Below are 27,378 nucleotides of genomic sequence, written 5' to 3'. Positions count from 1 at the left end.
TTTGGACGTCGCGGTCAAGAGGGTTTGCCAGAACTGAAGTCAAACTCTTATCATAAACTCACCGATGATAAAGGAATGAAATATTATACCATGGCATACAACGAATGTGATAAAACCCACCATGGGGTGGATGGAAAGGAAAACATAAAAGAAACTCGTATGTATGAACGTCCAAATGATCTTAACTGCCCAGTACATAGCTTAGATCTGTACCTTAGTAAGCTTAGCCCAAAATGCTCTGCTTTTTTTCAACAGACACTGGTAAACCCCAGACCCGATTGCTGGTATGCAGCACAGCCTATTGGGAAAAATAAGCTGGCATCATGGATGTCTAGAATATCAAAAAGTGCAGATCTTTCCAAAATATACACTAACCACTGCATTAAGGCCACCGTTGCAACCGTTTTAAGTAGACAAGGGGTAGATTTACTGAAAATTATGTCAGTTACTGGTCATCGGAATGTAAAGAGTCTTGAGAGTTACATTAATGAACCAACAGATAATGAAAGAAGAATACTATCTTCCGCATTACAAGAAGGAACTATCCCTTCACTGGGTTCAGCTTCAAATGTTACAACACTCACCTCAAATTCTAGAAATTCTGTATGTTCCTCTTCAGACGCAGGAAGGGATATTGAGGTCAGAATGTCCAAGGAGCAGATGTCGAATTCCGCACTCAATATCATGAACAATGCCTCAATAACTGGCGGCACTTTCACATTCAACATTGTACAGAAAGAAGAAAACCATTGACCTGTTTGACTGTTAACATGGTTTATTTGTGTTATGATCATCAGTTACTCACGAGCTATCTTTAGTTCTGTAATATATCTTTAGTCTGCCAAAACTCCATGTTGTAATAAAGTTGTGAAAATATTATAAAAGTTTAATCCACACTTGTGTTAATCTGTTGATTTCGTTTCTACTCGATAATTTACATGTGTACACAGGTACACATCAAAGTAAACTGTAAACAATGCGACATGGATTTGGTCTCCCCATGTAATTTCACTAAACAATTACATATAGTATCCACTGCTCTTTACTTTTGTTAAAAAAGAGAGGAAAAGTTGTATCATTTTCCTCGTGTAACTGGAAACAAACCACTGTTTACACATCGGCGATACACACTCAACTGACCTCATTGACAGCGCCATTTTTGAATGTGATTAGCCTGTAAATCAAAGTAAATAACCACTTCAATCTTTTCTGACAGTTAAACTCACATAATTTCAAATACATGACATTAAAATTACATCCGAAAACGACTGTAATTGAAAAATCATTTTAAAATATACACATATTTAGTTTACACATCTATAACGTCAACACTCGTAGTCGGGAACAGCCAGAATTTGCCTTGACCTAGACCGCTTCAATTTAAAATTTATACCGTAATTGTCCTATTAGAATCGAAATAATTCATGGGGGATGGAATATATCGTGATTTTACCATGGGTTGTCCCTTTATGCCAATATTTTACCCCTCGCTATCGCTCAGGGTAAAATATTTGGCATAAAGGGCCAACCCGTGGTAAAATCACGATATCGCTCAGGGTAAAATATTTGGCATAAAGGGCCAACCCGTGGTAAAATCACGATATATTCCATCCCCCATGAATTATTTCTTAAATAAAATAAAAGGAAATCTATATATATATTGAAAATTTTCAACTCAATAACAATGACTGATATTCATAATTTTTAATACAATGTAGAAGAATTGCAAAAGATTTTCATTCCATACTTTTAGTGTCAATTTAATTCATGACTCTTAATCAAACATTTTTTTTTTAAATGAAAATTTCTTCTATTGTAGGTTTACAAATAGTTTACACACTTGATGAAGTATCTTTTGTACAGAACCTTGTATTTTATATAGAATCTGCATATAGAACTCCAGTGAGTGAATTATTAAAGTACTGTCATTTCTGAAATACATTTTGTAGATTTAAAAAAAAAGTGACATCTTATACAAGTGAACTGTAAAAATTGTGATGGAAAATCTGACTACGAATGGGAGTTTTTAATAATGCAAAACCTTATACTGTCACATTTTTCGCATTGATAAAAACTTTGCAATACAAAAGTTTTTGAATATACAGTACATTGCACTTTTGATTTGTACCAATTGGCATATATTCAGCATAACTTCATAAATATATTATGTGATGTGAACTCTATATTTTTTATACGACTGCTATAATTAAAAAAATATTGGTTGTATCTTGCTATCACGTTGTCATCCAAAGACAGATGTTTTTCTGATAATAACTTTAGCATATGTAAATAAAAATCAAGGTTGCTTGTGTCATTTTGTGGATAGTTGTCTCATTGGCAATCATATCACATCTTCTTTTTAGCTCACCTGGCCTAAAAGGCCAAGTGAGCTTTTCTCATCACTTGGTGTCCGTCGTCCGTCGTCTTCTCCTCTGAAACTACCGGGCCAAATTAATCCAAACTTGGCCACAATCATCATTGATGTATCTAGTTTAAAGTTTGTGTTTTTTACCCGGCCAACCATCCAAGATGGCCGCCATGGCTAAAAATAGAACATAGGGGTAAAATGTAGTTTTTGGCTTATAACTTAAAAACCAAAGCATTTAGAGCAAATCTGACATGGTTAAAATTGTTTATCTGGTCAAAATTTATCTGCTCTGAAATTTTCAGATGAATCAGACAACCCATTGTTGGGTTGCTGCCCCTAAATTGGGAATTTTAAGAAAATTTTACTGTTTTTTGTTATTATCTTGAATATTATTATAGATTGAGATAAACTGTAAACAGCAATAATGTTCAGCAAAGTAAGATTTACAAATAAGTCAACATGACCAAAATGGTCAGTTGACCCCTTTAGGAGTTATTGCTCTTTATAGTCAATTTTTAACCATTTTTCGTAAATATCCATTATCTTTTACAAAAATCTTCTCCTCTGAAACTACCGTGCCAAATTAATCCAAACTTGGCCACAATCATCATTAATGTATCTAGTTTAAACTTTGTGTTTTTTTACCGGGCCAACCATCAAAGATGGCCGCCATGGCTAAAAATAGAACATAGGGGTAAAATGCAGTTTTTGGCTTATAACTCAAAAACCAAAGCATTTAGAGCAAATCTGACGGGAGTTAAATTGTTTATCAGGTCAAGATCTATCCGTCCTGAAATTTTCAGATGAATCAGACAACCCATTGTTGGGTTGCTGCCCCTAAATTGGTAATTTTAAGGAAATTTTACTGTTTTTTGTTATTATCTTGAATATTATTATAGATGGAGATAAACTGTAAACAGCAATAATGTTCAGCAAAGTAAGATTTAGAAATAAGTCAACATGACCAAAATGGTCAGTTGACCCCTTTAGGAGTTATTGCCCTTTATAGTCAATTTTTAACCATTTTTCGTAAATATCCATGATCTTTTACAAAAATCTTCTCCTCTGAAACTAGTGGGCCAAATTAATCCAAACTTGGCCACAATCATCATTGATGTATCTAGTTTAAATTTTGTGTTTTTTGACCCGGCCAACCAACCAAGATGGCCACTACGGCTAAAAATAGAACATGGAGGTTAAATGCAGTTTTTGGTTATTATTCAAAAACCAAAGCATTTAGAGCAAATCTGACATGGGGTAAAATTGTTTATCTGGTCAAGATCTATCTGCCCTGAAATTTTAAGATGAATGGACAACTCATTGTTAGGGTGCTGCCCCTAAATTGGTAATTTTAAGGAAATTTTGCTGTTTTGGGTTATTATCTAGAATATTATTATAGAAAGAGATAAACTGTAAACAGCAATAATGTACAGCAATTTAAGACTCAAAAATAGGTCAAAATGACCAAAATGGTCAATTGACCCCTTAAGAATAATCAATTTTTAACAATTTTCATAAAATTTGTAAATTTTTACTAACATTTTCCACTAAAACTACACGGACAAGTTCATTATAGATAGAGATAATTGTAAGCAGCAAGAATGTTCAGTAAAGTAAGATGTACAAACACATCACAATCACTTAACACAATTTTGTCATGAACTGTCTGCTTCCTTTGTTTAATTCACATATACCAAGGTGAGCGACACAGGCTCTTTAGAGCCTCTAGTTTATATTAGAACCTCTAAAGGAAGGTTTGGATTGATTTTGGGGGTTATGATCCCAATTGTTTAGGAATAAGGGGCCAAAAAGGGCCCATTTAATATTTTTTTGGTCAATTTTAAGTTCTATGACTACAGTTATTCTGTGTCAGAAACATGTTATGTTGTCAAAAATATAATTACAATCCAAATTCAGACCTGTTTCAAGCGTGAATGTCCATTTTGGCCTCAAGTTTTCAGGTTTGCACATTTGCGGTCATACCCAGCTGTGCTCAGCGAAGCAATTTATTTGCATACATACAAAGAAAATGAACTTTACATGTAGTCGATGTCTCAGTATAGATTTTTTTAATTTCAGGATTATGGTATATGGGAAAGAGGAGATAAAACCAATCATGGATATCCAGAATTAAATTCCAGTTCAATTGGAATGGCTAAGGTAGTATTGATTTCTATGCTCCCATTGAAGGCTGGAGGTATTTAATGGTCCATTATACTCCCATCAAAGGCTGGTGGTATTTAATGGTCCATTATACTCCCATCGAAGGCTGGAGGTATTTAATGGTCCATTTTACTCCCATTGAAGGCTGGAGGTATTTAATGGTCCATTATACTCCCATCGAAGGCTGGTGGCATTTAATGGTCCATTATACTCCCATCAAAGGCTGGTTATATTTAATGGTCCATTATACTTCCATCGAAGGCTGGAGGTATTTAATGGTCCATTATACTCCCATCGAAGACTGGAGGTATTTAATGGTCCATTTTACTTCCATTGAAGGCTGAAGGTATATAATGGTCCATTATACTCCCATTGAAAGCTGGTGGTATTTAATGGTCCATTATACTCCCATCGAAGGCTGGTGGTATTTAATGGTCCATTATACTCCCATCAAAGGCTGGAGGTATTTTATGGTCCATTTTACTCCCATTGAAGGCTGGAGGTATTTAATGGTCCATTCACTCATCTGTACACACTTTGTACAAAAACTAAATTTCTCTTTAACCAATTCTTTTTTCACTTAAACACAACATTAGAATAGATAATGTTTCAGACTTATGAATGCCTTTAGAAGTTACCCGGTACTCAGGGGTCGAAATTAGCTATGGTCTTGTGGTCCAGGTCCAGTAAAATTTGAATCGCAATCTTGGTTTGTTTTAAAAAAATTACCTGCAAAATCAATTATGCATTACTGGGGGTACTAAATATTACAATTGATCAAATTAATACACTCACAATAGTACAAAATGTGGAAATATTTGAAAGGAGCTAAACTGCCCTACAAAACAATTGTAATAAGTGACATTCAAAGAGAAGATCGGAATAAAGTTTTTGAAATTGCCAAAAGGATTAGATTGATGTGGAAGACAATGTTGACATTTTATCTGTCCTTGATTCTGATTTTGATAAAGAAAATCATTGAGATTTTCAAAGCTTTTATCAAAATCAGGATCAAGAGTCTCTTTTTCTTGTTTAACATATGTAAAAACAAAAGCATGAAAATGAAACTAAGCATCTATCATTTATATTAGTTTTTTGTCAAATGAATGTCATTTTTGCAAAACCAGTAGATTGGGAGCCGGACTAGTAGATTTTTCAGTCCATTGGTCTGGCTGACCAGTAAACAAAAAGCTTAAATTCGACCCCTGGGAACTCATGTTTAATTTTTGAATTTTGAATTTCAGGCTGCCTTGGAAGCTATTAATGAATTAGATCTGTTTGGATCTAGAGGAGGGCCTCATTCTGTGGTACATGTACTTCCTGATGAAGCTCAACAGTGCCAGGTATGTTCTGATAAAGCATGTTTGGACTGTTTGTAGTCAGAAAGTGACGAGGTTTAGTATTTGTCTATGGTAAAGCCAATAATGTATATCCTGTGTCAGAAGATTGCAGTAACATCATGTCCTTTCATTTATTCAATCTCATTTGAAATTCGTTTTTAATGAACAAAAGATCTGACAGGTTATGTAGGAACAAAAATGTTTGCTTTTTCACATCACAATACTTTAGTTCTAATATAGATTGTTTAAAATAGAATGTTTTACTGTGTTCTATTTCATTTTACCAACAAAATTCATGTGATAACTTCAGATATCTATACAGTGTTGGGATCAATACAACATCATGTGCATAAAAACATTTACTTATGGGAGATGTCACCTAACAGTAGGTTTTTATAAGGTCAAGGGTGTCAAACTAGAACAGTGTGGTCAACCTTTTTAAGTGTAGATCTGTTTTATTCAAATATATGCTTTATTTGTCTGTGTAAAAAATTGCCATGCGCATAGAAAAATGTTAAAACACACATCTGTTTCTATCTGTACTTTGAAATAACAACAGTTTGAACTATCCTGAATTTAGTAAGTAAAATGAAGATTTTTACATTTGTACCTGTTTAACTTTTATGAATATTTATTACAGGCCATTCTTCACTCTATGTTACCCAGAGAATCAAATTCCAAAGTAAGTACCCTTAGACAGATTGGTCTATACAGTAATGGTTACTATAGCAGAGGTGTTAAAATAAACTATCATTGCTGAAAAATAATTGCAGGGGTAAATGTTTTATAAAGTAAACTGACTTAAGCTGTTTCATGTGCAGCAATAAAAAATGTTGCAATCAAGTATGATTTAGGTTCTTTTGTGTTATTTGGTATACAAGTTTTGTTTTTTCAGAGTTTAGTATGACGTTCATTATCACTGAACTAGTATACATTTTTGTTTAGGGGCCAGCTGACGTAATCCTTGGGTGCTGGAGTTTCTTGCTGTATTGAAGACCCATTGTGGCATTTGGCTATTATTCACTCTTTGGTGGGGTTGTTGTCTTATTGAAACACTCCCCATTTCCATTTTCAATTAATTGTTGACTGTTTTCTGTAAATTTTTTAGGAAATAGATGCAGCTTTGTTGTCCATAATAAGTTTTCCAGCATTTGCTGTAGATGATACTAGAATAATTGAGGAAACCAAGAACATGATTAAAGAAAAATTACAGGTTGGTTTCTTAACACCTTGATACAGATATGTTAATTATTTAAATATTTATGTCATGAAATTTTAGAATATAGCAAAAAAAAAATCATTCTTATTTGTCTTCTCATGTTAAATACCAGTGATAAATGATAGCAAACATTTCTTATCTTTTCCTTTTTTTGTTGCTCTAAATAGAATGTTAGTAGTGAGCGATGAACACAAGATACAGGGTACAAACTTGTTATTCATAAAATCAAAAAATTATAAACAAGTCAATATTATATTGTTCCTAATACTAGAAGCTACAATTACTAATGCCTTTTAAGAAATGATAGAAAAATAAGTTGTTTTAATGTGAAGAATCACTATTTTATCACATCACATTTGTCTGCATCGTTAGCCTAAGTCCAATGGCCCAGTGGAATAGTGAAATTTTATTCCGAAATAACAAATATTTGCAAAACATTGTTTAGACACATTAAAAAATGGGCGAAATAATTGTCTTCCGACTAGTAGTAGACTGTCACATAAAATGAGACCATGTGTTAAATGACACATAATATTTTTAGAAGTACATAAAAAAATGTATAGTATTTTCCTTTTCTTTGTTAATTAATAGGGAAAGTATGGTTGTGCTAGATTTCTTAGAGATGGTCACTGGACGGCTAAAGAGGTAAGCTTTACTTGAAACATCAAAATTGCATAGCATAATATTTGCTAATCTTTACATAAATGTATGTTATACACGAGCCAATATCTTATGTTATCAGAGACTAGATGTACATCTCACATAGAATATGAAGTGTTCTCTTTACGTCAAATTGTCATGAAAGACACATTTGGTTTCCGGACAATAACCTTAGTTAAAATGAATGGTTCTCATTGAAAATTAATAAGAAGGTTCAATACCACAAAAGGAAGGTTGGGATTGATTTTAGGGATGATGGTCCCAACAGTTTGAAAATGATGGGCCAAAAAGGGGGCCAAAACAAGCGTTTTTGTAGTTTTTGGACAATAACTTGTGTGTAATTGTATGAATAACTCTGACCTTGAACAACAATTTCCAGATCACCAAAAAAAGGATTGGGTTGAGTTTGGGGGTAATTGCTTATTTCATGCAGGATTTAGGGACCAAAAAAGTGCCAAAAACAAGAATTTTCTAGTTTCCAGACAATAACTTGTGTTTAAGTGTACTGATCTCTCTGAAATTGTACTACAAGATTTTATACTACTAAGGAAATGCTGGGATATAGTGTGGTAGTAATTGCTCTAAAGGTGGGAATCTAAAACTTGGGGGGGGGGGGGGCCAAATTTTTAAAGGGATTCCAATTTTTTTTTCAAAATATTTAAAAATTTCAAATTTTTGAATGTTTCAAGAAGAAACCTTTATTGCACAGTATTGCTCAATGAATTTGTAAGATCTTGACATTTATTTTGTGTCAGAAACCTATACTATGTAAGAAATTTGATCACGATCCAAGTTCACACAGTATTAAGCTTGAATATTGTGTCCAAATTTGCCCAAACTGTTCATGTTCAACCTCTGCTGTCCAATCAGGCTGTGCTCAGCAAAGCATTTTATTTCAGATATTTTTCTGTCCAAAAAATTAAGTAGCCTCATTTGTGATCAGTCTCAATATATGTTATGCATAATCATCAAATACAACATGTATTTCAATATTAAGATTGAACCCAAATGTGGCCACTTCCATTTTAGAGAAAAATCATGTAAAAATGAGCCCAAAGTGCTAAAAGGTGAATATTTCAGTAATTTTCATAAACTGATCTTTCATTTTAGATGATTGTCAAGAAATTACAAGAACAAATGGCCACACTGATTTCTGAATTTATACTAATGTATTGTGGTTAGATAACAAATACATGTTTTTGGTGTATTATTTTTCAGGATAGAAACCGCTTACATTATGAACCATGGGAACTACAAGTGTTTGAACACATTGAATGCCAGTGGCCTATGTTCTTTGCATACCTTTTACTTGATGCAGCCTTCTTTAATAACAAAGAGGAGGTAAGCAAGATTTTTGTATATGTAAATACATTAGAAAACTATGAAAATCTGAAATACAAGATCAATTATATTTTTATAAATTTCTAGTTGAAATGAGAAATGTTTTTTTTCATTTTGTTGATATTTTACTGTTTATTGTTGGTATGTTAACTATGTGGTAAAACTAATTAATTAGGGCCTCGCCTTTAGGCGGGTGGCCCTATAATGATCAGTCCGTCCGTCTGTCCTTCCGTCTGTCTGTCTGTCTGTCTGTCTGTCTGTCTGTCTGTCTGTCTGTCTGTCTGTCTGTCTGTCTGTCTGTCTGTCTGTCTGTCTGTCTGTCTGTCTGTCTGTCTGTCTGTCTGTCTGTCTGTCTGTCTGTCTGTCTGTCTGTCTGTCTGTCTGTCTGTCTGTCTGTCTGTCTGTCTGTCTGTCTGTCTGTCTGTCTGTCTGTCTGTCTGTCTGTCTGTCCGTCCGTCTGTAACACTTTAACTTTGTGTCTACTCCATATCTAGAGAACCATTATGATTTCATACTTTATACTTTACATGTTTATTAACCACCACCAGAGGGCGTGTCATGATGTATGTACAACTTCCTAGGTCAAAGGTCAAGGTAAAAAACTTTGGTTTCAGTTGACAACTCTGTGTCCTGTGGTGAAGATTGTGTCCGCTCTATATCTTGAGAACCGTTATGATTTTATACTTAATACTTAACATGTTTATTAACCAACACCAGAGGGTGTGTCATGATGTATGTACAACTTCCTAGGTCAAAGGTCAATGTTAAAAACTTTGGTTTCAGTTGACAAAACCTGTGTCCTGTGGTGAAGATTTTGGCCGCTCTATATCTTGAGAACCGTTATGATTTCAAATATTATACTAGACATCCATTTTAACCATCACCAGAGAGTGTGTCATGATGTATGTACAACTTCCTAGGTCAAAGGTCTGTCTGTCTGTTGGTCTGTCCATCGCTAACAAATTTGATCCACACTATATTTTGAGAGGACAGCTGTTATTATTTCATACTTTATAACTGACAAACATTTTCAACTTAACATATATATTAACCAACACCAGAGAATGTGTCATAATGTATGCATCCTAGGTCAAAGGTCAGTCCGTCGGTCTGTCCATCCGTTCGTTGTTCTTAACAAATTGTGTCCGCTCTACCTCTCGAGAACTGTTAATATTTCATACTTTATACTTGGTGGGTCATAATATATTGAAAGCATAATTCTAAAAATATGTGACAAATATCAATTGGGCAGCACCTTTAAACATATTGTTCAAACATCAATCCATATATCTAGAAGTCACCTTAGAGTAGTCAACAATGAGTTCACATCATGCAGTCATATCACTATTATACTATGAAAGTAAGTTGAGAATATTTATCAGTTTTAACTTAAAATTTTAAAATAAAATCACACATGAGACTATGTAATAACTTCAAATAATGCTTCATATCAGATTATCCATACAACTTATTTACCACACGTTATTGACAGCGGGACCCACAGAGATGGCTCCCATCTCAATGGTATCTAGTTTCAATAAAAATTTTGATGGAACAATGAAATCCAAAAGGTATTTAAGTAATTTCCCACCAAAATTTGAGATTTTTGGGTAAGGGCCATTTTTTGCCTCTAATATTAAGTTTATTGTTTCAGGAGAAAAAAAAATCTTATTTAATAAAAATCACTCAAGTTTTATCTTATATAGAAACCAAAAAGGCCAAAAGTAGAGATAACTGGATTTTTTAGGCCTAGGATTTATTTAGGGCAAGCTTAGACAAAATAGATATATATTCTTGTTTGATATGTAAATTATAATTACTAATATAACGTTAAAAGATCTTTTTTGTCGACATATTCACTCTTTGTTTCCCATCCAGTCCTGTAAATTTATGACAATTGACATGTTTTCATTGAATATTTCTTGAAAATCAAAATGTGCACAATTTGTGATGTCATGAAAAGAACACAATTATGAAGATTTTCTTCAAAAAGACCCAATTTCTGTCTAATCATTGGATTATCTTTGATATTAATTTTATCTTTAAGCTAGAAATAGGAGCCATATTACATGTATTAAGACATTACTGAACCTTCTCCTTTTTAAACATGTGTTAACTGTTTACAGGTCCAGTTATATTCCAAGCTGATGGATACTGTGATAATTAAATCTGAAGAAGGCATTCCATATGTACCAGAAATGTATGTTGTACCAAATGAAAAGGTAAATTTGCAAGTTAATAAAACAGAGGTATGTTTTTATGCCCCACCTATGATAGTAGAGGGGCATTATATTTTCAAGTCTGTGTCAGTCCGTTCGTCTGTTTCGTTCGTTCATTCGTTCATCTGTTCTGCTTCAGGTTAAAGTTTTTGGTCAAGTTGAATTCCAATCATCTTCAAACTTAGTATACATGTTTTCTGTGATATGATCTTTCTATAAAAGGGCTATTCCAGAAAAAAATGTATGGTGGGGTTGGAAGGCAGTTTTTGTCAGCACCTGCCACCCAGACAATTGCAATTGAGAACTGTAGTACATTATTGTGTGAAAAGTTGCTCTGATACCCATCACCCATGTATTATTAATACAATGTGGCTTCCAACCCCCCTCCCCCCATACATTTTTTTCTGAAATAGCCCTAATTTAATGCCAAATAAGAGATTTCCCCCCATTTTCACTGTACACTGAACATAGAAAATGATAGTGCAGACTATTTTGTTTTGTTTGTGATTGTTTCAATATTCTTCCTGCTTACATCCTAATTTCTTCATATGCTTATAACACAAGATGAAAATAGAAGATTTGGTATGATTAACAATAAGGCATCTCTTCACAAGAGACCAAATGACATAGACATTAACAACTTTCGGTAATCGTACAGCCTTCAACAATAAGCAAATCCCATACCACAAATTCATTTATAAATTGCCCTGAAATGACAATGTTAAACAATTCAAACAAGAAAACTAAGCTAATAAAATAAGCATATTTGATTTCCAATTTAAATGCCTAAATTGTCTGTTGAACTGTCATTGAAGAACAACTAATTCTAAGTGGTTTGCTAATGAAAACTATGTATATTTTATATTGTTAAACCTTAGGATATAGTTACCATATCTAATTAACACTTTAAATACCATGCTTTTTTCTTAAAGACATTATTTACCTTTTTAGAAAAAAAAATGCTTTTTGATAATTGCAAAATACATCAATTCTTAAGATATAAAGGAATCTTATGACCTCAATATTTTTATGCTGTAGGTTGAACTAGAGAAGAAGAAGCCCCAAAGTCAAGAAAGACATGCCATTGGAAAACTACCACAATTATGGGGAGAATCACTTTATATACTTGCTAAACTAATTACAGAGGTATGTATATTTTCACTCATTATATTAAGTATTTCTCCACCATAGTAGAACATGCATTCAAAGAGTAGCTCTCTTATTGGTGTAAATTCCATTACAGGAATGATACCAGCTGACATAATTTACAAAATACATTTACAACTACAAAAACAGACAAAAATACACAAAAAACAAATATATTGTGTTTTATGATAATTTATTGTCATAACTAGAAATACATCAGTTGCTGTTGTTATGATTTTAAAAGTGAAAATAAGACATTATGCCTGTCAATGTCATCAACAAAACACAATGCTCCCTTGATATATTGCTCCTTGTAAAACCCACAAAATTGTATGTCCATACTATATATACCTCAGTCCTGTTTTTATGCATAAAAGTTTTGTCTTAATAATGCAAACCAGGTAATTGCCATCCACCGAAAGGTTTCCTACACAAATCTGACAAAATCGAGGAGCTAACCAATATATTTAAAAAATAGACGTATTTATAGGTGTATGCAAATTTGTCTGCCATTATGTAAGATCAAATGAGTTCCTGTAAACTTTGACATAACAATTTAAAACATTTGACGTCACAATTGAAAAGTTGTTTGACATCAGAAGGTGATTTGGAGTAGATCTAAGGTCATTATGAGACAAAATTCAGCTAAATACCAAAATTGTTAATACTTTTATGGTATTGTTTCAGGGTTTCCTATCGCCAGGAGAACTAGACCCATTAAATAGAAGACTGGTGTCTGAACCTAAACCTGATATTGTTGTACAAGGTTAGTGTGTAATTTAATTAAAATCAATTATTTTATAAATTTGTAATGTTGAAGATGTTCTTGTTTTATCCAATATTATTAAAAGTTCAGAATGAAGGAAATTGCTTTTCATCTACTATTTTATTATGTATTAGTGTTGAATATGTATAATCCTGTATTACCAGAGGCAGAGCTTAGAGGATAACAATTCTGCAACTCTTAAGATTTGTTGATATTAATATTGTAAGTTGGTCAAATCAATTGTTCAGCTTAGAATTTCTTCTTTTAATCTATTATTATGCCTCCAATGTTAGAAACAGGGTCATCAAGTGTACAACATCTAACAAACAGATAAAATGTGTTAAGCTATTAAAATTAACTCAGCAAAAATATAGGAATCCACACTATACAAATTATGACATGATGATAGCTTTCATAACATAGAATAAACTTTAAGCAGAATTATTTAATCCTTTTTAAAAGAACCCTTTTTTGTCGAGCCTTTGACTTTAGTCGAAAAAGTGAGACTAAGCAATCCTACATTCCGTCGTTGGCGTCGTCGCCGGCGTCAACAAATATTCACTCTGTGGTTAAAGTTTTTGAAATTTTAATAACTTTCTTAAACTATACTGGATTTGTACCAAACTTGGACAGAAGCTTTTTTATGATCATAAGATAATATCAAGAAGTAAATTTTGTAAAAATAAAATTCCATTTTTTCCGTATTTTACTTATATATGGACTTAGTTTTTTTCTGCGGAGAAACATTACATTCACTCTGTGGTTAAAGTTTTTAGAATTTTAATAACTTTCTTAAACTATCCTGGGTTTGTACCAAACTTGGACAAAAGCTTGTTTATGATCATAAGATAGTATTCCGAAGTAAATTTTGTAAATAAATAAATCCATTTTCTCCATATTTTACTTTTAAATGGACTTAGTTTTTCTGCGGGGAACCATGACATTCACTCTGTGGTTAAAGTTTTAAAATTTTTAATGACTTTCTTAAACTATCCTGGGTTTGTACCAAACTTGGACAGAAGCTTATTTATGATCATAAGATTGTATCCAGAAGTAAATTTTGTAAAAGGATTACTTCGTTTTTTCTGTAATTTACTTTTAAATGGACTTAGCCATACTTTAACCTATAATGGTTTACTTTTTAAATTGTTATTTGGATGGAGAGTTGTCTCATTGGCACTCACACCACATCTTCCTATATCTATTAGATTTTCTTACAATCATAAAATAGTAACAAGAGGAATATTTTTATTGATTTTTTTCCTCATTGTTGTTGAGCCTGCGATTTACAGCAAAAATAGGCGAGACACTGGGTTCCTCGGAACCATTACACATTTTTCTATGTTAATCTATTCATTTCGAATCTTATTTGTTTTCAGTTGTAGTATTAGCAGAAGATAACTGGATGCAGGATAAGTTAGAGGAACATGGAATAAGTGTCCAGACAGTGGCACAGGTTAATCCTATACATGTCTATCCTGCTAGAGTCTTAACTCAGATCTACTCCTTACTAGGTATGTAGTTAATCCTATACATGTCTATCCTGCTAGAGTCTTAACTCAGATCTACTCCTTACTAGGTATGTAGTTTATCCTATACATGTCTATCCTGCTAGAGTCTTAACTCAGATCTACTCCTTACTAGGTATGTAGTTAATCCTATACATGTCTATCCTGCTAGAGTCTTAACTCAGATCTACTCCTTACTAGGTATGTAGTTAATCCTATACATGTCTATCCTGCTAGAGTCTTAACTCAGATCTACTCCTTACTAGGTATGTAGTTAATCCTATACATGTCTATCCTGCTAGAGTCTTAACTCAGATCTACTCCTTACTAGGTATGTAGTTAATCCTATACATATGCATGTCTATCCTGCTAGAGTCTTAACTCAGATCTACTCCTTACTAGGTATGTAGTTAATCCTATACATATGCATGTCTATCCTGCTAGAGTCTTAACTCAGATCTACTCCTTACTAGGTATGTAGTTAATCCTATACATGTCTATCCTGCTAGAGTCTTAACTCAGATCTACTCCTTACTAGGTATGTAGTTAATCCTATACATGTCTATCCTGCTAGAGTCTTAACTCAGATCTACTCCTTACTAGGTATGTAGTTAATCCTATACATGTCTATCCTGCTAGAGTCTTAACTCAGATCTACTCCTTACTAGGTATGTAGTTAATCCTATACATGTCTATCCTGCCAGAGTCTTATCTCAGATCTACTCCTTACTAGGTATGTAGTTAATCCTATACATGTCTATCCTGCTAGAGTCTTAACTCAGATCTACTCCTTACTAGGTATGTAGTTAATCCTATACATGTCTATCCTGCTAGAGTCTTAACTCAGATCTACTCCTTACTAGGTATGTAGTTAATCCTATACATGTCTATCCTGCTAGAGTCTTAACTCAGATCTACTCCTTACTAGGTATGTAGTTAATCCTATACATGTCTATCCTGCTAGAGTATTGACTCAAATGTATGTCAGTACACCTTTCCTATATTGCCTATTGACTCAAATCTACTCTTTACTAGGTATTTATAGATAGAACTTAGTTATGTTTACATGTACAACTGACCTCAAGGATAACACCCAGTCAAATTGAAGTAAAATGTATACAGGTTTAAATCAACCTATTTGTATATTGTTTTCAAATGTCATTTTTATTTACAATGCCTCAGCAAATTTTGATTTAAACAATGTCTTTCTATGTTGTGATGTTACACTATTGGTTCAGATAAGGGTGAAGGTGTGGTACCTTTAAACTTTTCAACCATCTGCAATTGTTTGCACCTGTCAGGATTCATGTTGTAGTTGTTGTTTGTTGATGTGGTTCATAAGTGTTTTCAAATCTCATTTTTTATATAGATTACTGAGACTGTTGGTTTTCCCATTTAAATGGTTTTACACTAGTTATTTTTTGGGCTCTTTATAGCATGCTGTTCGGTGTGAGCCAAGGCTTCGTGTTAAAGACCGTATTTTGACTTATAATGGTTTACTTTTATAAATTTTGACATAGATGGAGAGTTGTTTCATTGGAACTCATACCTCTTCTTCTGATATCTTTAAAGCAAGCAAGCAAGCCAACCAAAGTCGTATTTTACAAGAATTAGGAAATTAGCTCTATGTTATAGCTTCATGAGTTCTATAGATCTATTCTTTGCTATGTAGTAAGTGATCAATTCTACCAATGATACATGTCCTGAGAGATTTCTAGATCTATAAACAGGTATTTTGTCAGAAACTTCTAAGTTGCATCGGACAAATCATCAGTATCCACCTCTTTTTGATGAAAAAAATCACAAAATATGGAACACACAGTTTAGAACACTGCAAAAAAATTTTGAACTCAGTATCTTATATACATATTATATAAATTATCAACCTGAAAATAAGTGTAAATTAAATTTACTTTTGAATCAGTTAGAATTATATTTATTTAAATCATCAATTGTAGGTAAAAACAAGAAGTTAGGATTAACTGGTAGACCTTCTAGTGAAGTTGGTCTGTTGGCTACAAGTAAATTATATGTGATGAATGAACAGATGCTGGCCTTTATACCACAGGTATGCTATAATAGGATATTACAATGTACCTGTACAGGTATGCTATTATATAAGATATTACCTGTATTTATTCAAATATTTTAGCATAGATTTGATTAGAAAATTTGAGAGAAAAAAACTACATGTATTGAAACCAGAACCGGTTAAAATAGATAATTATGTCTATTTTATTGTCAATTTATAATTGAATTTGTTCATCAGTGTTGTCATAAGCTTTACAAACTCAAGATTTTCTCTCGAAATATTATAGAAAATAAAACAGAATTTAGTTTTATTTTTATTGTCAAAATTAAAATTATAGTAGGTAAAAGACAAAAAAATGATAAAAAATTGTAAGGGAGATTAACATGTTTTACATGTTGAAAGATATATATTTAATGATTAAACTGAGATATCCAATCTGTTCATGAGATTTAGCATGTTTAGAAATTTCAACCTTACCATAACCTTGTAATTTACATTTGACAAAATATTAATTGAAAAATGTAAATGGATAATATTAATTTTCAGTTTGTTGATGAGACTCAGTTTTATCTGCCATGTGACATTGATTTACGTTGTGACGCATTCAAGACAGATGTAGATATCTTATCTGTACACTGGAGAATGGTCGGAAGACCACTATTTATTATGCCAGTATCCTCAAAATTGCTAGGTTTGAAAACACCCACCAATAACATTTGGATTTTCTATATTGTATTTTAAGCATTTGAAGCTTCGTTTTATTGCAGAGAATGCAAACTTATTATTTGATTGAAAAGAATATACGTTTTTTTATTGCATTTTGTAGTGCATAGATCAGTCCCCTTATTAAAATGTTTTTTTTTTTTTTTATATATCATCGATCTACCTGCCTGTAATTGAGCACTTGGTAGTCTTTGGTTCTTGTCTTTCATACCTGTGTTTCTATAATTCTATTGTTATACATTATTCTGTTAATTGATTTTCTCTTTTGAATTGTTTCACATTTGGACATGTGAGACCATTTACAGCTGACTATATGGTATGTTTTGTTTGGTGTTGATGGATGTGTCATGTTCAATCCATCTAAATGAGTACTGGGTCTACCTAAATTGGGAATATCTGAAACAAAATCTTTAAGTACTTGTTTACTTTTCTGCTGTTTTTAACGGGTTCTATTAAGTCATTTCAAATATAAAGGATGGGGGAATATGATTCTAATTAGTTGTATAACTTTGTTCAATAGTTTATACTTTTTGCTTTCAGACCATAGACTCTCATTTGTTTTACCTTTCGCTAGATATGGATTATAAAGTATATGCTTTGAAAAATGAGTTGGATTATGTTTCTAATAATTGGAGAATGATTGGAAGACCTACAATTATCATTCCTGTTCTGGAAGAATCTTTAGGTGTGCTTCTTAAATAGCAAATAAATTGCTTCTTGACAATGCTTTGGTTTTGTGCTTGTAATAAAATCTTAAAAATTCTGCAATTCAGTTTTTAACAAAGAGGTAAAGTGGATTTTACTATAGATATAAATCTCAGATTTTATACAATGTATTGTGAGCTTAGAAAGCACACTAAAAAGTTACTAAAATTGTTACTAAATAGTAGATTGAGATTTTTGCAGTTTGCAGATAATTCAATTTTCAAATAAAGAATTTCATTGAATATGCTGCACTTAATGTTATATTTGATTTTCACAAAGTGCACCTCACATTGCTTTTCTGCTTTGAAATTAAGCTAAAAATCAAAGATTATATGCCACAAAATAATCAGAACACTCAAAGTATATCAACTATGCCTGCTAATGACACGCATTGTAGACAAGGCACATCAATGTTTTTCACTTTTCTGATTTTTTACTGAAAAAGTTATAGACGATAATATATTTATGTTAGCCTAAATACGATGTTTTAAAACTGCAAAAAAAGTTATGTGTTATAAAGTGGATTCATTTATTTTTGTGGGTATCAATTTTTGTGGATTGCTGAAAGCTTGCATATTCATGGATATTTGATTTCGTGGTATTCCCAATATCTGCGTACAATAACTATTGAAACTATGATGTTCGTTGAACATTTGAATTTGTGGTTCACCTTTACCCTCGAAATCTACGAAAATTGATATCCAACGAATGATAATGAATCCACAGTAAAAGAAATAATGTAAGAATGGAATCTAGTATTTTTACAATGTTTTAATAAGCCAAACTTTAAAAAAAAATGGTGGATAGAGATTAGGATGATAAGCCATTAAGCTAAGGAAGTACTTCTTTAGCACAGTCAGTTAGATAGCTGACTTATAACACAGAGGTCTAAGGATTCAAGTCCTGAATGAGACAATGTTATTCCTTATAAACAGGTGCAATGATAATGCCTAAAACATAACACACAGTTTTCCAAAAAAAACACCCAAGTAAAACAAAATAACTATAAATCTATAAAAATAAGATTCAAAACTTTTTTATATAAGGTTCCGTTAGCATGTCATCAACAAAGTATTTCCATCATACGTCATTTCAATAACATATACAATATCATATTCTATATTCTTTAGAATCTTGTATTTTCCAAACTGAAACTGTTCTGTCATTATCATATATAATTCATCAGATAGAGTGTCTTGTATGACTCTTTTCTCTGCATTATTTATATGTATGCATGTTGCTAACATCCATATCATTTGAACTTTGGTGGATAATTGTCTCATTGGCTTTCTTACCATATATCTCCTTACTTTATACTGAATGCTTGAGCATTCATATCTTTCTAACATAACTCACACAAATTTTCCTCTATATTTTATATGGTTTGGAGTAACCACTTCCATATTTGCATGACTACTCATCACATACCTTTATTCATCTGGCTGTATTCTGCATTAACATTGAACTTTCAAATTCTTGCTGTTTCTGTTTTGACATAATGTTACCACAATTCTAAACTTTATGATTTCATGGATTTGTTGGGAGAAGTCTTGTCAAAAAAGAAATGATATGTACTTTTTTTGACAGCAAACTCTATTAAAAGTAAACTCTTGTAATGTATAATAAATAATTTAACAGCATGCTACGATTTTTTCCCACTCAAAAAACTATATCCTCAAAAAGTTTATCTTAAATAATATGTTAAAAATATACATCAAGTATTTAAAAGTTAGATAAGCCTACACATGTACTGATTTTTCACTCTATTTAAACTTTTACTTCATTTCTCAATGACACTTTCCATTCAGATGTAGTAAATGATAATTAGTTCATATATGGCATTATGGTTTGTCTAATTCTTTTTAAGAGTACAGTAGACTACAATCACTTAATATGATAAGTTATTTTTACAGCCTTATTTTGTGTGAACATCACCGAGCATTAACTCCTTTGTTTATTATTGTTTTTATTTTTCAAAATCATTGGACAAGAAAAAGTTGTCACAAAATAGCTTCTTGATAATGTTAAAATGAATTGTAATCTGGATTGTTTACTAGAAGGACAAAAAGATTAAAACTGACCTATGGCTTTTTAAAAGACTGCTTATTAATAAAATTGACATCAATGGCCCCACAGACACAATGTGCTTGCAAAGAATATTCATAATGTCATAAAACAATTTAAAGAATGATTTTTTGGCTACATGTATGCTTAAATTGGTTGTTTTCAAGTATTTATAACAAATTGAGGTTCTTTAAAATAAGAAAATTAAAAAAGATATCAAAGATGTACATTTTGTATCAATTAAAATTGTTGCAAATTTCTTTAAACTTCTAATTGTGTTGTTTTTTCTGACCATTTATAATAGTAAGGGGCTTTATGTGTTAATGTTTGTCCATCAATCTGTAATCTCTCTCCCCTTGTTTGTCAGTTTGTTCTTCATGTATATGGCTGAAGTTTTTGGTTTAAGATAGTTGACCATAGAGTTGTGGTTTCATCAACTTGCAGAGGATGTGAACTTTTAAAAAATATATGCCTTTAATATTAAGGTTTTGACTTTAGTGAACATGTAAATGTGAAAGTGTGAGAGTGCATAGGGCACTTTTGATTTTCCATGACTAACAATGCTACGTCAGGCTAGAAATGAATAACAATTAATGCTATGTTTAATACACAGTCTACTAAATGAGAACCATTTCAATTTAACATTGGAATTATTTTATCAAAGTTTTATATGTGAAAAAGTTTGTAAGGCAAATTGATACACATTTTATTTCAGTTTGTTGATCAGAGACAGTTTTATCTTTCACTTGATATAAATCTGTTAGTAAACATGTTTGAGACGGACGTGGAATACTTATCCAGGAACTGGCGAATGCTGGGCAGACCGACTGTTATCGTACATCTATCTTCTGTATTTATAGGTCTGATTTAACCCATTTATATTAGTTATATGTATTTATTAACCTTCACCTTCTATTTTCAAGCATTTTAGATATTTTGATATAAGATGTTGGAATACCACAACAAATTGTGGTGGCTTTTTATTTTTAAAATGTATAAGAAAAATCTTTAGCTTAATGTTTCTCATAATCCATTATAATTTTACAACATGCGACTAGAGAGATAATTTATACCTGATGAATCTAAAATGCATGAAAATTATGTATGTGCAACTTATAGACTAATATTGTTCATATGCCTCTGTGCCTTTTGATTTCTGTTATTGCTTGTTCTTATTATACATGCATTTTCATATCACTAAATGTAAGCTTAAGCTTAGCAGATTATTCCATAATGCTTACAAATGTATTGTTTTTCCAGAAACTAACATCCTGCAGTAGAGGAACAAACATAAATTGTTGATGTGATACAGTTTTCTGTTTCAGAATCTTTATTTTTTGTTGTACAGACAGTGAAGCTACTCATAATCCCCCAGGTTGACAATGCATTTTTAGCATTTTTTGTAAACTTTAAGTCAAGCATTGATTTGTTTTTTGTCGAGTCTGCAACTTTTGTTGCGAGTCTGCAACTTTTGTTGCAGAAAGCTCAATATAGGGATAGTGATCAGGCGGCAGCATCGGCGTAAGCTAACTTCTTAGCTTTATATTTTAGAAGGTAGAAGACCTAGATGCTTCATACTTTGTATATAGTTGCCTCATGTTACGAACTTTCCGTCAGTCAAATGTTCAATGTCCTTGACCTCATTTTCATGGTTCAGTGACTACTTAAAAAAATAGTTAAGATTTTTTGTAATGTTAAATTCTCTCTTATTATAAGTAATTGGATAACTATATTTGGTATATGCGTACCTTGCAAGGTCCTCATGCCCATCAGACATTTTTCACTTGACCTCTACCCCATTTCATGGCTCAGTGAACAAGGTTAAGTTTTGGTGGTTAAGTCCATATCTCAGATACTTTAAGCAATAGGTCTAGTATATTTTCGGTGTATGGAAGGACTGTAAGGTGTACATGTCAAAATGGCAGGTATCATCTCACCTTGACCTCATTTTCATGGTTCAGTGGTTATAGTTAAGTTTTTGTGTTTTGATCTGTTTTTCTTATACTATATGTAATAGGTCTTCCATATTTGGTGTATGGAATGATTGTAAGGTGTACATGTCTAGCTGACAGGTGTCATCTGACCTTAACCTCATTTTCATGGTTTAGTGGTCAAAGTTAAGTTTTTGAGTTTCGGTCTATTTTTCTATTACTTTATGCATTAGGTCAACTATATTTGGTGTATGGAAATATTTTATGATCTACTGTGGATTCATTTATTTTCGTGGGTATCAATTTTCGTGGTTTGAGGAAAATTTACATGTTCGTGGATATTTCATTTCGTGGTTTTGGCAAAGTCTACACTCATTCCTATAGAAAATTTGTTATTCGTTGAACATTTGAATTTCGTGGTTCTCCTGTACCCACGAAATCCACGAAAATTGGTATCCAACGAATATTAATGAATCCACAGTATATGTCTGTTACACAGGTTTTATTTGACCTTGACCTCATTTTCACGGTCCATTGCTAAATGTTAAGATTTTGTGTTTTGGTCTGTTTTTCTTAATTTATAAGGACTAAGTCAACTATATTTGTTGAATTGAAGAATTGTTAGCTGTACATGTCTGCCTGGCATGGTTCATCTGACCTTGACCTCATTTTCATGGTTCGTTGATCAATGTTTCGTTTTCTTGGTTAATGTTGAGTTTATGTGACAGTTGTAATAAAGCTTTATATTTAGGTCTATCAACATAATATCAATGATTAGTAAAGAAGGCGAGACATTTCAGCGTGTGCACTCTTGTTAATATATGGCGAAAAATTGAAAAAAGTACTGGTACTATTACATAGTGCTGTATTCACACTGGAGGCTGTGCACATGGATTACCATATTTGCTCTACAGCTGTGTAAATTCTTTGATTTAAACAGGATTATATTCAATGAAAGAAGTTTAATTAATTCACTGGAGAGAAAACTAAACTTTTTGAAATAAGATAATTAGTCAAAAACTTTTATAAAATGCATTCTGAAATCTGAAAGAAAATTTGGATCACTACGGTATTTGTATTTTCTTGTTTCATAATACTTTAAATATGACTATAATATATTCTTTTATAAAAAAATCAAACTTTCTTCCAAGATTAGAATTATTTAAGGCTTATTCTTTCTCAGATGATTTTAACACTAAACTATTTTCATTGCTTCTTTCTACTAACACTTGCTGTGCTTATCCAGTAACCTTTGTCCTATTGTAATTCCAATTACCATTTGATGATAAGCTCTCACAATTCCTATTGCCAAATTTTTAATGGAAAACTTGTAATAACAATTTTTAAAATTGGTCAGCCTATAGGTATTATTATAGGACAAAGATAACTGGATTAGGACAGCAACTTGAATTAAAAAGCTGATGTTGCTCTTTTTAAATTAGCTTTGACTCTCAAGCTATAGTTAAGTTCCTTTTAAAAAACCCGATTGTAATGTCATGAAATAGAGACACATATATTTATTTAAAAGATTATCATCAAATGCATATCATCATAAAATGACGTTAAAAATTTGACCTGCCTAGCTATTGCTTTCTGTTGATCTCATGATGGAAATATATTGTTGTTTTAATATCTATTATCTTTGAATCATATTTTTACAATAGTTCATCATTTTTTTGCAACTGTTTATCATACCAACAAGTTCTGAAAATAATTAATTATATTATATTTTTTTCTTTAACAAAAGTAGCTTACAAAATATAAAAGTTACCAGTTTTTACATAGTGAAATTACTGGTATTTCACGTTTATGCATCTTTAATTTCTCATCACTATTTAATCATCTTATCTATCTCCAGAATACTCAGTTCACAATTTTCATTACTGGTACATCTTGTGTATCTGTTTACCAATGAATTTTAACTCTTGGAGATTGAATTTATTTAGCTGAGAGTCTTATATCATCTCCTATAGGCCATATACATATGATATTAGAATCGACTGATAATATGTCAATCTAACAAAACAGAGCTGATTGACTCCATTATATGGCAGTCATGGCACACATGAGTTTTCAAACCTATACCATACAATATCTACAAATTGAGAAATTTTCTATTTGTAGTTTATGGACCAACAACAGTTTTACCTGTCTCTTGATTCAAAATTTATCGTGGACTTGATTAGAACAGAGGTTTCTTTTCTGAAATCTAGTTGGAAAGGTTTGGGACGGCCTACCATGACATTTATAGTGTCTCGCAATGTTTTAGGTAGGTTGTCAAAACTGTGGATTCATTTAATTTCATGGGTATCAATTATTTTGGATTGACTAAACATTAAAACTCTGTGGATATTGGATTTCGTTGTTTTGACAAAGTCTACATAAAAGCTTTAGAAGAATAACTGCAGTTGAACAATTTAATTTTTGATTCACCAATACCCCAAAAATCCATGAAATGGTGTACCTTAAGAATACTGATGAGTCCACAGTTAGTAAACAACATAATCAACATTCTTGTCAAACCAGAGTTTTCTATGTACAAAATTTAATAAGTATTCACACAATTACTGTCGGAAAAATGTATATCCAAGTAATTTGCTTTCCTTGCTGATGTCAGGAGTAAAAATGAAGTTATTTGGTTTGAAAATTCCAATATTTTTCATGAAAAAAAAATTAGAAGAGAGTTGGCATTGATAACTGCTGGAAACTTCAAATAAAGCAGGGATACAGGCACGTTATCTATCTGATAAATGACATAGTAAAGATGTGCGAAATTGATGATCTTTTCCAGTGAAAGACATGATTCCAGAGTTGACTTATTTTAATTGTACTTAATTATCACTTTTTTTTAGTTTTTTTTTAATTTTAATGCCTTAAAATTAGCATTGAGTTCATAGCTTACTTAAAAATTCAAGAAATTCAACTAAAGATATACTTACATAAATAAGATATTTAAAAAAAATTTTGAGAAGGTTTAACCTCATCTTCTTTTTTTTATATACGTTTTGTTAATCTATGTTTGCATAGTGGCTCTGGGTAACAAGAATGTGTGGATTTCATCTAAGAAGTCTGTACGACTCATAGTGGGTCCTAGATTAAGTTTGCAATATGCATTACCATATACAAATAGTAATATTTTACCATGTTTACTAAATCAAATGTGATGCAATCTAAATGTGAAATGTGTTTGTTATTTTCAATGAAGTAATATATAAGAAATATATTGAGAGACATTTAGATTTAGATAGAAAAATGAACTTGATAGGTGAGGAATTGAGCTGAAATGGTTGAAAACATATTCTTGTAATTTCAGTTGTGTCTTAATAGAAATATTGCAAACTGTAGGTAAATAATTGTTGACAATTGCAAACATTAAATTTCTCTGTATATGGCTTAAAAACTAAGGAATAGTTATCAATGGCAGGTTGAAAAGGTCTTAGTCAGAGATTTTTTTTATCAGCATGAAAGGGATGATAATATTTAAAGGGTATGAAGTGTATTCATATCTGTTTGAATGAACAAAAATTGTTTAAATCAGTCATTAATTTTTGAAAATGATGCTAGGAAGAAATGCTTTTTTTGTCGTACAACTTTTTGCTATTTTAACATTCTGCCATAAACATCAAACAATTGTAACCGCAAATGTACTTGCTGACTTGCTGATTAATGATTTTATTATTTTACATGGAACAGAATAACCTACTTATTTTTGCATGGTGCATTGTGAATGTCAAGCTTATTTTTTATCCAGTAGTGCTTTGTGTCAGCATCTTATATAGCATTTGTTTTTCCTGTTAGAATATACAAATTGAGGACTGAAGCTGATACTTATTTTTGATTTACATATTAATGATCTTATAAACATGCATGAATTATATTTAGTAATGTAGTTATGTATTTTTAAAATCTAAATTTAAGTTTATCAGCGGTTGTATACTGTATAAATTTGTATACATACATGTACATGTATTCTCAGTTAGTATATATCAAATACCAATATACCGGTAGCTATAAAATTTGAAAAAAAAACATTTGCTTTTTGAAAAACAGTATACTCTCTTATATAATTTAACAGAAAACTTGCAAATATGTTTTTTTCATGAAGATGTGATGATCAATATTTAAAGGAGGAAATTTTAATAAAGAAATGTGTAAGCTGAATATGAACTTTCATTACAAAGAAATAGAACCTGTTATAATAAGACAAAACTATTATTTATACTACAGATGGATATTGCAATGTGAAATACAAGAATTCGAAACTAGTGCATTGGAGCTATTTTAATTATGTTAAAATGAATAGAGAATGTATTTTTGTTAAAATTAGAAAAATACAACAAAGTGGAAATCTAAAGAAGAAAAAAATAATCAAACCATTTAATTTTGTGACAAAATAGTAAATGACATTTAAACTAGTACAAATGTATTAATAATAAGGCTAAAGCATTTTCACCTTTTCTTTTCTTATACACGTTGACAGCTTTGGTTTTAGACACACAATAATAACTGTTATCTGTGAATTTCAGATTCCAGCCAGAACCTGCCAACTGCCTTAGTGGCTACAATAAAGAAATTACAGAGTGGTTATATAGCTGGAACAAGGTATTTGTTTACTATATATGAGGGTCTGGACCTCAGGGGGGTCTGCATTTCTGTATGGTTTGATTGATTTGCCTGATATTTTTTTATATTTTCTTTTTGCCTTTTATGGTCTTTTTTTTGCCAATATTCTCTTTCCTGTAAATCCCATCCAGTCCATTATATATGTTCAATATATATTCTGTTTTGAAATTTATTTTCATTTTATCATACTTGATAATTGTTTGATATAAGAATAAAAACATTAAATAATGACAGTGTTTAGGTGAATAGAAACTAAGAAACTAAGTATATATTTTATATGATGAACATACTGCTGAGGATTTATCTCTTGCATTAGTAGGGTGCCTTTAGTAAGGGGGGTTGAGACAAATATAGATGTAAAACTACGTATCTCTAATTCTTGTTAAGCTCCATGAATGTTATGTCAGGATCTATATTGTCAAGTTGCATTATTATGTTTGACTGTGTAAAGGATACATGGTTTGTCCCAACATCTCACACAATTTGATTTAGAACTTTGACAGAAACTAGATAATTTGTACATTCAATCAGATAATAGATGTTGCTTTATGTTAAAATCAGATCATGCCT

General features: G+C 31.7%; 1 protein-coding gene across 11 annotated transcripts in view; it reads left to right on the top strand.

The window, feature by feature from the left end:
- LOC134696050 (probable phosphorylase b kinase regulatory subunit alpha) overlaps positions 1-27,378 on the top strand; it is a 62,371-nt gene that overhangs the window by 8,030 nt on the left and 26,963 nt on the right. For 8 of the 11 annotated variants that reach the window (XM_063557612.1, XM_063557611.1, XM_063557606.1 and 5 more), the window contains exons 4-17: positions 1,820-1,902; positions 4,448-4,528; positions 5,776-5,874; positions 6,512-6,553; positions 6,980-7,084; positions 7,682-7,735; positions 8,969-9,091; positions 11,218-11,313; positions 12,349-12,456; positions 13,144-13,222; positions 14,602-14,736; positions 16,689-16,798; positions 20,970-21,114; positions 26,712-26,787. In XM_063557612.1, the coding sequence (XP_063413682.1) occupies positions 1,820-1,902; positions 4,448-4,528; positions 5,776-5,874; positions 6,512-6,553; positions 6,980-7,084; positions 7,682-7,735; positions 8,969-9,091; positions 11,218-11,313; positions 12,349-12,456; positions 13,144-13,222; positions 14,602-14,736; positions 16,689-16,798; positions 20,970-21,114; positions 26,712-26,787 (1,336 nt within the window). Of the gene's footprint in view, positions 1-1,819; positions 1,903-4,447; positions 4,529-5,775; positions 5,875-6,511; positions 6,554-6,979; positions 7,085-7,681; positions 7,736-8,968; positions 9,092-11,217; positions 11,314-12,348; positions 12,457-13,143; positions 13,223-14,601; positions 14,737-16,688; positions 16,799-17,308; positions 17,454-18,025; positions 18,171-20,969; positions 21,115-24,309; positions 24,455-26,711; positions 26,788-27,378 lie in introns of all 11 variants that reach the window. The other 3 variants (XM_063557602.1, XM_063557605.1, XM_063557603.1) reach the window with 3 other exon arrangements.

This window comes from Mytilus trossulus, chromosome 14, assembly GCF_036588685.1.
Source record: "Mytilus trossulus isolate FHL-02 chromosome 14, PNRI_Mtr1.1.1.hap1, whole genome shotgun sequence".
NCBI classification, from domain to species: Eukaryota; Metazoa; Mollusca; class Bivalvia; order Mytilida; family Mytilidae; genus Mytilus; species Mytilus trossulus.
This window is presented reverse-complemented; position numbering and strand designations above follow the sequence as displayed.